This window comes from Brachionichthys hirsutus, chromosome 22 (genome assembly GCF_040956055.1).
Source record: "Brachionichthys hirsutus isolate HB-005 chromosome 22, CSIRO-AGI_Bhir_v1, whole genome shotgun sequence".
Taxonomy (NCBI): Eukaryota; Metazoa; Chordata; class Actinopteri; order Lophiiformes; family Brachionichthyidae; genus Brachionichthys; species Brachionichthys hirsutus.
The window spans coordinates 6,693,257-6,708,897 of record NC_090918.1 but is presented as its reverse complement, the minus strand read 5'-3'; the positions used below and the strand labels follow the sequence as shown (position 1 = coordinate 6,708,897).

At 51.7% G+C, this 15,641-nt stretch overlaps 2 protein-coding genes across 2 annotated transcripts in view; one reads left to right on the top strand and one right to left on the bottom strand.

The window, feature by feature from the left end:
• Positions 1-1,282, top strand: part of adipor2 (adiponectin receptor 2) — a 3,371-nt gene extending 2,089 nt beyond the window's left edge. Inside the window, 1 exon segment of the mRNA XM_068754965.1 lies at positions 1-1,282. This exon segment is cut by the window's left edge and continues 156 nt beyond it. The gene's annotated coding sequence lies outside the window, so the exon portion shown is untranslated.
• A 670-nt stretch (positions 1,283-1,952) lies between these two features.
• Positions 1,953-10,500, bottom strand: LOC137910590 (protein PHTF2-like). The gene is made up of 20 exons (XM_068754964.1): positions 10,456-10,500; positions 8,780-8,836; positions 8,600-8,611; positions 7,350-7,419; positions 7,106-7,264; positions 6,858-7,023; positions 5,889-6,050; positions 5,394-5,616; positions 5,154-5,300; positions 4,919-5,075; positions 4,764-4,834; positions 4,540-4,668; positions 4,309-4,394; positions 3,994-4,186; positions 3,763-3,894; positions 3,580-3,666; positions 3,340-3,495; positions 3,170-3,265; positions 2,944-3,069; positions 1,953-2,809 (listed from the first exon to the last, which is right to left on the bottom strand). Exons 1-20 carry the CDS (start codon positions 10,498-10,500, stop codon positions 2,789-2,791), a joined length of 2,295 nt encoding a protein of 764 aa, XP_068611065.1. The 3' UTR covers positions 1,953-2,788.
• Positions 10,501-15,641: the final 5,141 nt, after the last annotated feature.

Sequence of the window (15,641 nt, the reverse complement as noted above, 5' to 3'; positions counted from 1 at the left end):
ACACACGCGCGCCTTTTGGGGACGCGCTGGTTCCGATAATACGCACGGAGAGACAGGTAAACAAGCTCCGCCCCCAGACCGCAGCGGCTCTTTTGAGTGTCTTTGATGCACAGGAAGTCCTCCTGGATGGGGGGGGGGCTTAGATCTGACCGGAGGGTCTCTGCTCGCTTTCTGTCCCGCTTGTCTCTCCAGACGCCGTCTGTCTCCGTCGAACGTGAAACCACTTCCAAGATGGCGGGTTTTCTAAACCGGTTCTCCAGACGCTTCCCGCCTTGTTTCCGGGGGGGGGGGGGGCGGTCCAGTTCTCCTTCACCTTCTTCTGTGGTGCGTTCTGACATTTGAGGCTTGATTTGAACGGGAGGTTTTAACGCTACCCGGAGACGTCGTGAACATGGAACGCAAAGGGTTAAGTCACTTTTAACACGATCTAAAAAAAATATTTTCCATGTAAATAAGATTTCTTAATTTTTGGGTTATAGATTTGTATGAAATATATATGGAAAAATATATATATAAATATGGGCTGGGGTGGGCGGGCTTAATGGCGTCCGAATATGCAACGAGAGGTGGAGGTGGAGGGACGGACACGGCACAACCTCTGAATCCTTTCAAGCGACTTCCGGACTCGCTGCCGGTTCGTCTGGCAGGAAGAAACGACTCCGGAGTTTCAGCCCTTAAAACGTCGGCGAAGCGAGAAGGCAGAAAAGTTTCTGCTCAGTTTGAGTCCAAATTCTAACATCTAGAAAAAGCTTGGGTTGGTTTTTAGCCGTTTTGACACGTTTATATGTCAGTTAAGTTCATCTTCTGCGACGTCATAAATTTATTTTATTACAAGACTTGGAAGATATTTTTATATAAAAGTAGTAAAACTGCAGTACTACGACAGGGTTGCAGTTTACGGTCTTCCTCTGTGACGCTTGATAAGATCCGCCTCCTCTCAGAACAAACGTACGCCTGATGTTTTTGCAGATCGTGTTTCTACTCTTTGCAAGCTTAAACGTCACATTTCCTTTTGTTCATTCAGACTTCATTGATGATGGTGACTTTATCTTTCGCCTTATAAATAAAAGGTTTACATCTGATTATAATTTAGGTTTGCAAGTTCTGCATTATACAAATGTCCGTTACCCTATTTTCCCCTAAATCGTTTGTCTATTAATTTATTTCTCTTGGAGGGGCGCATACTGTCTGTTGAAATACTCGATTGCGTTCTGATGCGAGCGTTTCGTTGCTACAGACCTTTATATCTGCTGTATTCTATTAAAAAGGTTTTTTGAATCCATCACTTTGTCTCAGTCGGTTTGTGGGATGAAGAGTCTCCTACTTCAGGTGAATAAAACATTTATTTCAGTTAAATAAAACTGAGTCAACAGAATTGTATTTTTCTTATAATAAAAAAAAAGAATGTAGACCTTGTGGACAGACACCAAAAAACAAACCTAAATATTCAGACTCTAAACAGAATCACGATTTTTATCCAGATAACTTTCAAACGTCGTTCCTTGAAAACAGAAATAGAAAGTTTTCCAGAAGGTAAACACTCGGGTCTTAAAGCGTGACATTGAAAAACACATTCTTGTTCTTGTTTTTTCTCTCCCAACAAAAACAAGACAGGAAAATAAGCACTTTGGTCTTCCTCCTCGAACACACAACAGCGTTAGCTTCCGCTAGCACAGGATGCTAGCGGAAGTGAACCGCCATCGAGAACGCTTCCGGCCGCCATGATACCTTCACGTACCACGCAAGCATTTTACTCCGGGGAGTATTGTTGACTTGTCAAACCACGCAAACGCGTAACGGTGCCAAGCAGGCGAGGTACAAACGAAAATCCGAAAATGTAACTTCTTCTCTTCCATATTAAACTTTTTAAAGTGCATATCTTCATCGGTCGTTCGGGTGAGCTAACCGCTGCGCCAGCGGCCCGGATGAACGGAACAAGAAGACGTGAAGACGTGTCGCTTGAAGATGATCAGGATGTCGCATCGACCGGAGCTACATTCAAAAACATTTCGAATGAATACGTGTATAAACGTGTCGCGTTCACGGTGGTGCGGAACTTCCTGCGCCGGCGGATCAAGGTTTTACACGCGGGGAGAAGCACCCGAACGCAACGTCCTGAACCAGAGAACATGCTTCTGATTTGCTGCAAATACTGTCAAACCCACCGATGTGGGTAAAAAATAGCTTAAAAAAAAAGAGCCTATTAATAGACACGCCTTTATCTTATGATTGTTTCTCTACAGCCATGCTGTCGCTTGATATTTTAGCGGATAAGTCAGGGATCAGCATCTTTTAACGGATTGTAAATGAGGTAAATCGGTTCCAAGGAGCCGAGACGCTGACAAATACGAATGAATTTTTATATTCAGAATTGTTAAATACTGTAAAATTCCAACCGATTTCCCGTTAAGCTCGGAGAAAATAGTTTAACTTTAGTTCCAAGTGTCGACAAAAGAAAAACTTTGTTCTCTGAAATGTCACAGGACGAAATCGAAAGCTGTAACAGTTTGAAACTTGCTCGACTTGAAAATAAAAACTCTCTTTTCATGCAAACAAAACAATAAATTGACAATGAAAACAAATAACTTATGCTTGCTGTCAGGTAAAATAGAGCATCCATTCGCGTCGCGGAAACACAAAAGTTAAACAAACTACAATTGAAATGAAACCCTACGTAAAAACACTGAGCGGGTAAATAAATAGTTTGTGAATTGCACAAAGTGTGGGAAGGTCGAAGGTCAAAGCACTCTGATATGTCGGTGAGAACGGTCCGCCTCTTCCGTCACTGTCACGATTTGATCTTCCACAGCTGTGGACAGGGAGGCGGAAATTAAGAAGCGTTAAAACCGATCTGAAGTAGCATCAATAAAAAATAAAAAAAACACGATTCATGAAGGACTGTAGCTAGCAAGCTAACGGCTAACCGGCGACCCGGCGTCTCACCTTCAGGTTGAATCCCAACAGGTCAGATATGACCCCCGACACGGCGGACAGGATGACCACCTGGGTGATGTTGTAGAGCAGCGGGTTCATCGTCAGGCCGTACAGCCGGAAAGGAGTGTCCAACTCCTTGGAGGAGGGGGGGGGGGGGGGAGAGGAAGAGGACAGGCTGGGATTACAAAGCAGATTAGAGATCGCCGCGGCGACAGAAACAGGCAGTCGGCGACACCTTGAGGAGTTTGGTGGCCAGTTTCAAGACGTTATTGACCAGCGTCAGCTCCTCCTTCTTGTTTGGCTTCTTCTCCATCTTCAGGTAGAGGTTGATCTGTGAAGCAGGCACAGCGGGGTCAAGCGTGGGGGGGGGGCTGGGGGGGCGGGGTCTGGACACGCGCGCCGCACCTGCTCGGTCAGCAGGATGGACGTGTTGCTGTACTTCTTGCTGGTCTCCGAGCCCAGCGTGACGAAGCGGAGCAGGAACAGCGACAGGCCGGAGCCCCAGATCACCAGCTCCCAGTTGTAGTGACTGTCCAGGAAGGTCCCGTGGACGTGCAGCAGCTGGAGGACAGGGAGGACAGGGAGGACGCAGGTTGAGCCATCGCTTCAAGCAGAAGGGCGGGGCCACCGCCCACCGGCTGCTACCTGCGCGCAGCAGATGAAGACGACGGACAGCGTGAGCAGGAAGGCGGAGGACACGATGACGTCCACCGAGCGCTGAGGACCCCGTCTCTGAAGACACAACAAAGGAAAGGGACAAAGAACTCGCATGAACGCCGCGGCCACGTGCGAGCGAGCGCCGCTCACGGCGTCGCCATGGAGACGCACCTTGAGGTAGGAGCGCAGCGACAGCCACATCTTGATGTTCTGAACCTTCTTCAGTCTGAAATGAGGAACCTCGGACTTCCTGGCTCTCCGGACCGAAGTCAGGTGACCGAACAGTTTGGCGAAGAGCAGCCTCTGAAAGATCAGCAGAGAGACGGGAATCTAAACCGGGTCCGGGTCCGGGTCCGACCCCCCCCCCCCCCCCCCCTAAAAGGCTCTGACCCCGACCCCGACCTGCTTGTACGTCCTCTCTGCCACGCTGAGCAGGAAGAAGAAGAGCCAGATGAGGCAAACGCGCACCAGGAAGCTGAGCGTCACCATGGCGACGACCCAGGCGTCCGAGTCGGAGCCGCCTCCCAGCGCGACGGACAGCAGCTCATTGGCCGACAGCGTGGTCACCTGATCCAAGTCGCAGGACTGAGCCAGCCTGCGGGTCGAACGGGAAACGTTCACGTTCGGATTATAAAAACCTGAGACTCTTTATTCTACACGGAACTTATTTTATTTTATTTTATTCTTCCTCCACATTCTCCTCTTTTCATTCCGTACCTGTAAGCGAACGGCGTGAGGCCGAGCGCCACCGAGACGAGATTCCCAAAGACCTGGTAGCCGATACCGGGAGTGAAGAGATTCACCTGCGCAGGTAAGAGGGGGATGACATCATCAAGCAGGGGGTGACATCATCAAGCAGGGGGTGACATCATCAAGCAGGGGGTGACATCATCAAGCAGGGGGTGACATCATCAAGCAGGGGGTGACATCATCAGCTTAAACACTCACTTTGTTCATGATCATGCCGCTGATCTCCAGGACCGACATGTCCGCCTTCTTGCACTCGTTCCCCTCCCAGACGATGGCGCTCACCCGCTCCAGACCGGGGTTGGAGCTGTGCAGCCAGGGGAGGTGACCCTGAGGGGGGAGGAGGAGGACGAGGAGGAGGAGACACAACATGGACGCTGTTTCTCCACTCTGAATGGTTTCCCGTCTCACTCGACTCGGCTCACCTGGTGAAACGGGTCGTCCCTGAACTCCTTCTTGGCAGGAGGACACGCAGGAGTCGCTCCTCCTTCTCCCTCTGTAAAAGAGGAGGAGTTAGTCTCCAACAACAACCCGGCGAGGGACCGATCGGGTCGATCGGGTCCTCGTCTCGTCTCCCGACCCGTCTCGGAGCTGCAGGACGATCTGCACTCGGCGCAGTGCAGGAAGTCCTCCCACATCAGGTCCTCCGTCTCGGACTCGTGGCGGGCGCTCTCGGAGTCGCGCGTCCTCAGGCTGGAGCATCGGGAGCTGCAGCTGGCTCCGGACTTGGGGACGTCCTGAGGGACGGAGTGGGAGGGGCTTGTTAGCCGCGCTCTGGGGTCGGTCCGTGACGCCGGACGTGTTTTTTCTTTTACCTCCGCGCCGTAGTGTTTCTTGTAATGATGGCCGCTCTTGCGGTTTCTGAGGGTACAGTCATTGTTCATTCTCTCAACCCGCCTGCGGAGGGCGCCGTAGGACGCGTCGGGGTCCTCCTCGCTGGACGCCTCGTCGGACACCGGCTCCTTGAGAGCGCAGAACGGATCAACTAAACCCCCCGAGAGACACTTTGTGGGTCCGAAGCGATCGATGACGTCCATCCGTGCGTGATCGATCACCTTACTGCCGGCCGCCGGCGCCGGGACGCCGCCGCGTGGCGCGTGGGCCGGCTTGGCGTGGGCGGTCCAGCGCGCCTCGTCGGCCCTGTTCAGCGAATCGCATCGCTGCTCGCGGAGCTGGAGCCCCTCCTCGCTGCTGCGATTGGTCACCCGGCCGTCCAGGGACACGTAGCCGTTGTCCGTCTCCGTCGACTTGTCGATGGACAGCTTGGACTTCTTATACCTGGGGGGACGGAAAAGGACGTAGATCGACGGAGAGGCAAGACGTTAAAGGCAATAGAGTTCAGTTTAGATCAAAGGACGGGTCACATGACACGTTTGGATGAAGCAACTCAGGTCACGGCAGATCCGAGGCGAGGCTGGGCTTCAGGAAACTCCAGACCGGGATCATAAAAATATTTAGTTTTGCCGTTTTAATCGGGTTCTCACTGAAACCCCCCCCCCTGAAACCCAGCCCCCCCCCACAAAGAGGAAGATGAGAAACGCAATACACACCCAGCTGTACAGATATCATGCCAGAAATCTTGGAAGAGCGCGCCCAGGCTGTATGTAGTGCAGGCTGAGTGGGAGTGTGGCGCCCCCTCCTGTGTGTTATCGGTAGTGCTAGACCCGTCGCCTTCCCTATGCGCCTCCATCTGAGATGCTTTCCTCAACTTCCTTCAGTGTGGAAAGAGTAGAAGGATGGAGAGAGAGACTCAGAGAGCGGACCTGGAGACGAGGAACGACCCGGAGAGTCCGACCAGAACTCGACCGCGTTTCCTCACAGGATGAGACAAATTGAATAATCATTTTAAATAGAATCACAATTTCAAATCTAAAGACGTTTATCGTCCAGCGTTCATGCGAGTAGAATAAAACTGTAAAAACTAAATAGTTATGTCCTTATTTTATAAAGAGATGTAATAATTAATTATCACATTTCAAACTGTCTGCAGAATTTCTCCATGAACATTTGACTGAATTTAGTTTATACGCCAAAAAGCCAGAAAGTAAAGAAATGGGAAATAAAAACTTCTGAAACTTCTTGGGAACGATTTCCTCTTTTTGTTTTTTCCCCAGAGAAACTCAGACGGCGGTGAAAGAGAATCGAGCAAACACCTTAACCCCCCCCCCTCCCCCTCCCCCGATCGCAGGGACGGTCCAAGTTTCTTCCTCAGAGTCTGGAAATGAACAGAAAGAAAATCTCAAGCTGAAGAAAGTAAAGCATCGACTTTGTTACTTTCAGAGACGCCGATCTATCGTGGAGACGCGTCCTGAAGCGTTTAGCTGGCGTTCCAATCGTCCGATACAGATATTGATCGCTCTCGATGGACTTTATCTCCATGATAAAAACGCTTCCATCGGGTTCTCGGTGAAAGAAGCCGGCACAAAGCAAAGAGCAAAGAGACGTGCCGATTCGTCCCCACAAATGTCCCGCCCTCGTCCTTAGTCTGCTCTCATTGGATAACTTTACCCCCCCCTTACCTGCGTCTCCTCCCCCCGCTGCTGGAGGCGTGTTTCGGGGTCCGGGTGGAGACGATCTGGCAGTGGACGGTGCCGAGCAGCAGCATGAGCCAGATGGCTCCGAACACCTCAGTGGCCGGTACCCCATGAGGCTGAAGGATGGTGGCGTACAGGGCCGCCGCCGCCACTGGGGGGGGGGGGGGGGCAGAATCAAGCTTTTACTGCGCTATCGTTCCGACACGGCCGACGTTTAGTCCGCTTCCGCCCACCTTGCAGCAGGTAGAGCGCCAGCAGGAGCAGGAAGATGGCTCTGGAGGTGACCTGGATCCACCATCGGTAAAAGAAGGGGAAGAAGACGACTCTGACGATGCCCTTCCTGGTCAGCGACGTCCACGGGCTCTCCGGCTTGGCCTTGGCAAACGCTGAGCCTGCAGGGGGGGGGTGGGGGGGTGAAGACTCCTTCAGTGAAACCTCCGGCTTCCCTCGTTCACCCGCGAGCGACGCTGGCCTCACCTCTGACCAAGTCCACGTCGATCAGGTCCGGCTTGACGTGTCCGGTCTTCTTCGGTTTGTTCCTCAAGCCCTGGAGAGTCACATCGAAGTCCCAGAGTCAACGCCGGAGGAATGAAAGGGTCGTTCTACACGCGCGCGCGCACACACGCACACGCGCACACACACCGTGCTTTCAGGCTCACACAGATTCAGGCTGCAGGAAATTCATTTGATGTTTTCAGGCCAATCAGGCAAAAAACAAACAAAAAAAAACAACGTTTAAGTTCAAGAATCCAGCAAAACGTCCTTGAATGACCTTAAAGCAGCGTCATTCATCCCCGTTGGGGGTCATGACCCCGGGATTCAGGGTTCCACGTGGCGGCCGTTCACTTCCTCTTACTGCACAATGTGTGTGTGTGTGTGGGGGGGGGGGGCGGCTCTGCCAGCTGTGACAACAAACTGCACATAAACTTTAGCGACCTTTGCCGATCATAAAATTCACATAAACATGTACGAGAAACAATAAATGAACATTTCAGAGCCGTGCTCGGTGTGTGTGTGTGTGCGTGCGTGTGTGTGAGAGAGATCAATACAACAATCCGAGTTACTATGGTGACCGGGCAAACACTTCAACAGCCATTCAAATGATTATATTTACATAAAGGTTCTATTATCAGGAAGCTCGATGGAGGCCCTCATCTTTCACCAATCAGTGAATACGCTGCATGCGTGTGCGTGTGCGTGTGTGTGTGCGCGTGTGTGTGCGTGTGCGTGTGCGTGCGCGTCTAGAAGGAGCAGATCAATAGCTTCCTTTTGGGAGTAGATTTACCGCAGCAGACTACAATCTCTGAGCTATCCGTAGACTCGTATCTTCATAAACTCCCATTTACGACGTTGCCGTGCAACCGACCGGTGTGACCCGTATATCGATCGATTGGTATGATGTCTGCGTCTAAAAAAAAAAAAAAGGTTACCAACATAAAGGAGCGGCTGCACCTCCTTAAAAACAAAGTCAAACGGCGAGCGGCTTCCTCTGGAGTCACGCCCTCCTCTCTACCAGTGTGTGTGTGTGTGTGGGGGGGGGGGGGCAGTGTCGCTACAGCGTGGGGTTAATATAAACACCAGGAACCGACACGGCAACTAGACCGAGCCATTAAACCAACCAATCACAGCCTAGCAGTCTGCAGCGTGGGTGAGAGGCGTGCACTGTGGGGCAAACAAGAGGGACGCCCCCCCCCCCCACCCCCACCCCCCAGCCGCCGTGTACTCACCAGAGAAATAAGCTGTAGGGAAAAGGAGGAAAAGATGGATGAAGAAGAAGAAGGGATGAGACGGACATGAAGAGAGGAAAGCCGGGCGGGCGACGCCCAGCGCCGAGGGCGACGCCCAGCGCCGAGGGCAGAAAGCAAAGGGGGGAAATGGGCGTGTCCAGTAAATAAAAACAAACTCACCTTTATCTCTCGCTGCTCCACTGATTTCTCCCAAATCTGCTGGTCGTAGGCGCCAATCTGGGGGGAGGAAGAGGAGGAGCGGATCGATGAGGTCACGGAGCCGGACGCACCAATCAGAGCGCAGAGCAGACAGGCATGTCTCCTCAACTAAAACCGATCCGGAGCAATAAAGGTTTCTGTAGACGCGACGACGTTCACATTGATAACGGCGAGCGACGAAGATGATGATGATGAAGATACCAGACAGATCGATGTTCTTCCTGGAACCGTTTGCCTGAATGTAAACAGACTAGAACCACAAGGTAGAAAAAAAAAAAGAACTTTACGGTTTGCCGTATTCTTCTGTCTGGACTTTTATTTGTGGTCGACATTAAAGCAGAAGAACCGGTCCAGCAGCCCGGAGCACAGCCAGACAGCGTTTGTAATTATCTCACATGTACGTGGGGGGGGGGGGGGGGGGATAGGAATACAGCTCAACCGTTACAGCGATCAATAGGCCTGTGTGTGTGTGTGTGTGTGTGTGTGTGTGTGTGTCAGAGAGGACTGATCCATGTGAATGACAGATTTCCACTTTGTCCAGCTATCTGAACTGGAAACACAGAAACGCACGAAACAAGCGCTCCCGGGGTCAGAGCAGCCGGCGGCGTCTTCTTCTTCTTCTTCGTCTTCTTCTTCTTCTTCTTTTAAAGCCGATGACGTCCGACTGTTCAAAGCGAACACACTTTTTGTGCGTGTTTTTATCGTCTCTAATGAAAACGCGACGTCTCGGTCGGGCCGTGACGCGATCAGAATGCCCACGGGGCCGACTCGCAGGCTCGCAGGCGTGACCCGGCTCCCTAGAAATGACTCCTCTCACTCCTGACTCAGCGTCTGTCGTCCCCGGCGAACTTCTGCACAAAACAAACCACCGACTTATCTAAAGCCCGGCGTCTTAGAATAATCTCGAGCGTATTAAAACCTTTTAAGAGAATTTAGGAAACCAAAATAAGGAGGCGAGCTGCCACTTGCTACTAATAACCGTGTTTCTCGTGCAAACTAAACGTGCGTTTGCAGACGTGAGTCATCGTCAGCGAAACCAGCGACTTCTTCATCCGCCGGGTGGAAGCAGCAGCAGATCGGAGCGGAACGACGACCCGACGGCCGGAAGAAAGAGGAAAAAGAAAGACGTGGAGACGAGAGGAAAGTTGAGCAGACTGGCGGGTGGGTTTGTGAGGACAGACGGCGGTAAGATGAGAGCAGTGGGGGGGGGGGGGGGGCGGCGCTCCGGTTCAGAGGAGGATCCGATATCCGAGACCACGGAACAAGACGACACACGACGCCGGGCCGAAGTCGAAGGTTGAGGGACGACCTTAAAGTTACTTTTTACGAACGTCTAGGAAACCTGGAGCAGCTCATCTTCATCACAAAATAAAAAAACCAAACACAAACATTTGTTTTATGTCCATCGTGATGACGGGAGGTTACTTAAGATGTCTTAAGGGGTCCCCTTTAGTCATCGGTGCTTATTAAATAACAATAAACTGCACGGCTCATGAAAGCGGATCTTTAACTCAGAATACGCAACAACAAACGCTGAAAGCGTCTCTCGGATTATGAATTATTAAGAGGGAACAAACCAACCGATGCAGAAAAAGGCGCCGCAGCCTTTAGCTCGCCGGAAGCGGGCGTGGTCTTACCTTCTTCTGGTACCACACCACAGCATCCTTTACTTTGGAAGCCATTTACATTCCCGTTCTCCTGGCCGAGGGCATCTTAGACTGGGAACAGAGAGAGAGAGAGAGAGAGACAGCGGCGTAAAGGACTGGGAGGGAGGGGGGGGCGTCTATATACCTGCTGTTGCATTGGCTGCTAATGACGCAGGAAGGGAGGGGAGGGGGCATAAACTACCCCCCCCCCCCCCAGATCCTTTCCTGGTAACATTCCCAACATTTCCTGAAAACGTCATCGAGATGCGTCCAGAACTTTTTCCGTTTTCTCGCTAACAGACGGACGCCGGCGATTACGTAGCCGCCGCCACGCCTCGGGAATTAAACGTGTGCATGCGTGTGTGCGTGCGTGTGTGCGTGCGTGTGTGCGTGCGCATGCTTTGGCCCAACAAGGCAAGAGACATTTTTAGCCACAAGAAGAAAGTCTACGAATACAAAGATCTCTCCGAAAGTGTTCTTCCGTGAAAGAAGCCGACAAAGACAATAAAGACAGACATTAGCCAGAGAGAGGGAGCCGCCCAGTCATCAGCGGTGTCTTGGCTCTGTTTGGAACTAGCAGCCCCCCCCCCCCCCCATTCACTTCACTTCACTGTGAAGAGATAAGAAAAACAGGCATTTCCTCTCCGTTTAACCCCTGAAAATCCCTCCGTCGTTATTTGAGCAACAAATAGGCTGCAAGTTCCTTCCTAACAAGCCGCGCATTCAGCATTCCTAAAATACGCTGCGGCTTGATAGAGAGAGAGAGAGAGAGAGAGAGAGAGAGAGAGAGAGAGAGAGAGAGAGAGAGAGAGAGAGGACTATCTAGGTCACAATGTGTAGCATCAGCGCCCAGTGAGGAAGAACTCATCCCCAAAAGGTCAAGGCTTCCTGACCTCAGAAAAAAAAAGGAGGGTATTTTCACGCTTTGAGGCATTTCACAGCTAAGACTAGCATTTTTAAACATTTATTTATCTATCCAGGGTCGTGTTCCTCATCCATAAAGAAAGACTTTATCCTCGATCAGAGAAATCCACATCCAAAGGCAGACATTTTGGGGAAAAAACAGTTTTCCACGGACATGAAGGGTCTGAGCTGAAAAGCATGAAAGCTGCCAGACAAATATGACGAAGCAAAAAAGCAATTTAAAAAAACCAAAAAGATTGTCTGGATGAGGGAGACTATTTACAAGCAGCGGCGTGAAATGGAAATACTTCGAGTACAGCCAGTTTTTTTTTACTAAAAGCAAATATTGTTCGACTACTGGCGACTTTCCAGTAACCTCCGCGCTGCCTTCGGGGTACGCTGGGAGAAATGAAAACCCCGGCGTCCGGAGCAGAGCGAGTCACGCCGCACGCCGATGCGTGTCTGCGTTTGTGCGTTGTGCAAACACAAAACCAGACGAGGCAGCGTTGAGTCGGGGCGTGGCGAGTTCGTTTAGTCTCTTAAGCACGGGTCCGTGTGGCAATCCTGCGTTTGCTGACGACTCAACATGCTACGTAATTAACTTCACCTCTCTCTCTCTCTCTCTCTCTCTCTCTCTCTCTCTCCGCGATGAACGCAAACACTTCTTTTTCCATTCTTAATCTATTTTAAGTTCTAAAAACGGCATTTTCTTCCTTTTAAAGTGAAAGCGCTACTAATTAGCGCCACCTACATGCATTTACGGAATTGGTTTGCGTCCCATTTTGACCTGAAAACATCTGAACGCCTCCTCTCTCAGTTCCTTTCAGGCAAATCTCACTTTATCCACACGCTGATTACATGACCTCAAAAAAAAAACCTGAAAGCGGCGGTCAGTAAAGTTCAGATGGAAACCGAGCATGAAAGGAAACTCCTCCGGCACAGATCCGTATCAAATTACGAAATAGGAGAGTAATTTAAGAGGACAGAAAGATTTCAGTGGAGGACGCCGCCGATCGACTTCCCCCGCGAGTCCAGTGACTCGTGACGTGTAACGCTAGCCGCTCCGTCCCTCTCCCGGCGCTTTATGTTCCATTAAGGGTGCCAGGTTACGTCCCCCCGAGCGGGGCTGAAGGGGGGGGGCGCTTTTAGGTAAGGTCGAACGCCTGTGGCCGGTGTCGAGGGGTCGGAGGTGTCGGGTGGGATTCCGTCAGCGAGCGCGGATCGCGTTTTTCCGTCGTGTCGGGCGAATCGCAGACCTTCGCTCGATCGTAGAGACAAATCTGAAATTAATATAAATGAAAAGGAAACAAAACGCAGACAGCCTGTAATAATCGGGCATCAAAGGGAAGTCAGAACGACCTTCATCATCACGCAACGAATAAATCGTTCGTCTCGGCCCCCATCGTAAGTATTCCAGCGTCTGAAGCGGATCGGTTTGAGTTTTACTCGTCAACGTGTGAAAACGGACAAACTGCCGTCAGGAAGCCGGAGGATCCTCGGCTGTGGGAGGGTTTGTGCGACAGGAAGCCGTCGGCCACAGACGAGACGCACAAATATAGACTCAACCGGCTCCACTCCAGCGCACGGAAGAGAAAAACAAAGTGCATGAGCGTCCCCCCCCCCCCCCCCCCCCAGAGCGGGGAGAACGCTCTGCAAACATAATAAGCAGCTCTATTGAACTGCTGTTACTGCCCGTGCACGGTCACTGGTGTGTGCGTGTGTGTGTGTGTGTGTGCGTGTGCGTGTGTGAGAGACTCACCTCTGCTCAGGCCCTCCAGATGGCTGGGGCTTCGTCCTCACAACCTCAACTGGAGAAGGAAAACAGAGACAACGGGTCAAGGCGGAGGCCTGGGACGATCACACGACAGCAGTGTGTGCGCGTGCGTGTGTGTGTGTGTGTGTGTGCGTGCGTGTGTGTGTGCGTGCGCTCTATGACGCAGGCTCTCGTCTCGGGCGGCGCTTCAGCAGAACGCCGCTCGACCTTTCTACGTTTCTGCGGCCTACGCCCCCCCCCCCGCAGCTAATTACGCTGCTCTGACAAAAGACGGTGTGTGTGTGTGTGTGTGTGTGTGTGACGCAACGCCGTTGCAGCTGATGACGTCACCAGTAACCGAGCGGCACAAAGCACACGGCCGCATCGCCGGCGACCTCCTCAGGGAGGCAGCCGGCGGGAGGAAGAGACGGATGGCGTGATGGAATATTAAAAAAAGGAGGACGGGCCGCGGCGGTCCGAGCCTGTGGATGCAACCATCACTCACACACACACACACACACACACACACACACACTCTGAGAACGCGGCTCTGCAGATAAAAACACACCAGAAACAACAAACAGGCGACCTCGAGTTCAAAAGCACTGCCAAAACAAAAAGAGACAGGCGTGTACATACCGAACGAGCTTCATAGACAGGCTCGTACGGCATGAAGTCCCACTCCCAGTGTGTGTGTGTGTGCGTGCGTGTGCGCGTGTGTGCTCGGAGAATCCCGGGTGGGTGTGACACGCCGTCGGCCTCGTCAACACGCACCGCAGCCGTGATTTTGTTCCGCTAATAGCAAAATACCTGTTTGCAAACTGCATTTAAGTGCCTTGCTCAAGGGCACCTGCAGGGTTCTCATTGACAAGCTAAAAACCCAGCAGCAGGCGAGACTGCAGTCTCAGTTCTGCTGACGTCAGCGTTTTGTCACGCCAGTGAAGTCAGATCTGCTCGTCTCGCACGGACACTTAAAGGGAATCCGCGTTTAGTTCTGCTTTAAAAGGTTCATTCAGAGAAGCCTTCCCAAGCAGCACCTTCAGCGTTCGCAGATAGATCCGGTGGATCCACATAAAAACACCATCAGACGCGATTCGTGTTAAATTAGTGCAGATTTCTGCTTTGGATGTAGCTCGATAGATAATCCGGTTAGAAGCGCTCCCCGTAGCAGGACTAGCAGCCGGCTAGCTGCAGCAACAGATGCGCTTTAGTGGAATAAGAATAAACCAGGAATGCCAAAGTAGAAAATCAAAGTTAAATGAAGTATGACGAGGTTATGGTATTAATGTAAACTACGTCATTAATATTTCACCCGTGAAGAACGCGGCGGGAACGCCGCCGTGTTTTTGCGTGTTTTTACTCCACACAAGGACACGACCCGCGTAGGAGTTAACGGGCAGCTAGTCCCGCAGCTAGCCTCTCCTCCGCTCCGTAAAGTGGAGCCACGGTGTTTCCGTTCCCCACGGTTCGCCTTCATTTTTATTTTTATCTCCTCCTCCTCCTCCTCCTGCTAGCTCGCATCATGCTACATAGCTAGCTAAGCGACCGGCGGCAGGCACAAAGAGCGCCCCTCACAGCGGACCCTGGGAATCTCAAACAAACGCCGTGCAAAGCCTACCTTTCCCCGGCGGCTCCGAGTCCCCTCACGGACTCAGATAAAACGGTGCGTTCAAATCGCCACCGGCGCCGTAAGGAGTGACCCGACCTCTGCGGGGAGACCGAGCGATGCTGAGTGGCGTCTGAAGCCGTCGCTTTTTCCCTTTCGTCTCGTCTCGCACCCGCACCGTAAAAAAAAAAATACCACTTCGGCTCCGGCCCGTAAAGCACCGCATAAACGCGCACCTCTATTTTTGTATCCAGCATTATGACATCATGGCGGTTTCTCTGTAACTCGCTCACAAATGGGGTTTATCGACGGCAACAGAGAGCGCCTTTACCCGCGTCGAGTGGACGCTAAAACCCACCGCAGGGAAAACTTACAAGGATGTTGCGCTTTTATTAAACCATTACGGTTAGCCTCCAGGAAGACGAACCTAAACAGACGTGACGTAGTAAAACAAGGACCAATCGGCTTCGGGTGTGGGTGGGGCCGAACAGAGATAACGGACCCCCGAAACCCGCTTGTTATCGGGGGGGGGAAAAATGGGCACGTCCGCCAATAATCATGTTAAATAACGGTCGTGGCGTGAGGAGAGACGAACATGGCGGACATCGGTTTAAAATACAGTGACGTAAGTCGGCATCAAAACAAATGAGCACAAGCTAAACGCTATTGATCCTCGAAAGCTAGCTGTCACTTTAGCACGAGCTAACAGACGAAGCTATCTCGAGCGGCTTGTTGTTGTTTCATATGCGCAACTGAGCCACGTTTTAAGCCGCCTTTAGCAGCTATTCCATCTTCCTCTCGCTCCTAAACGTCTGGGTTCTTATGGCGGTGATTTTAAACGTGTATCACGTTAAAGCGCCTGATCGGTTGTCGTCTCCAGCCTTTCCTCGTCTGACCTGACCCGGAATCAGCGGG

Coding starts and splice junctions, on each gene's coding strand:
- LOC137910590 (XM_068754964.1), bottom strand. CDS start 10,500: ATGGCTTCCAAAGTAAAGGATGCTGTGGTGTGGTACCAGAAGAAG. Junction 5,301..5,393: donor CGCCGGCGGCCGGCAGTAAG/GTGATCGATCAC, acceptor TGCGCTCTCAAG/GAGCCGGTGTCCGACGAGGC. Junction 4,187..4,308: donor CTCACGCCGTTCGCTTACAG/GTACGGAATGAA, acceptor TTCGACCCGCAG/GCTGGCTCAGTCCTGCGACT.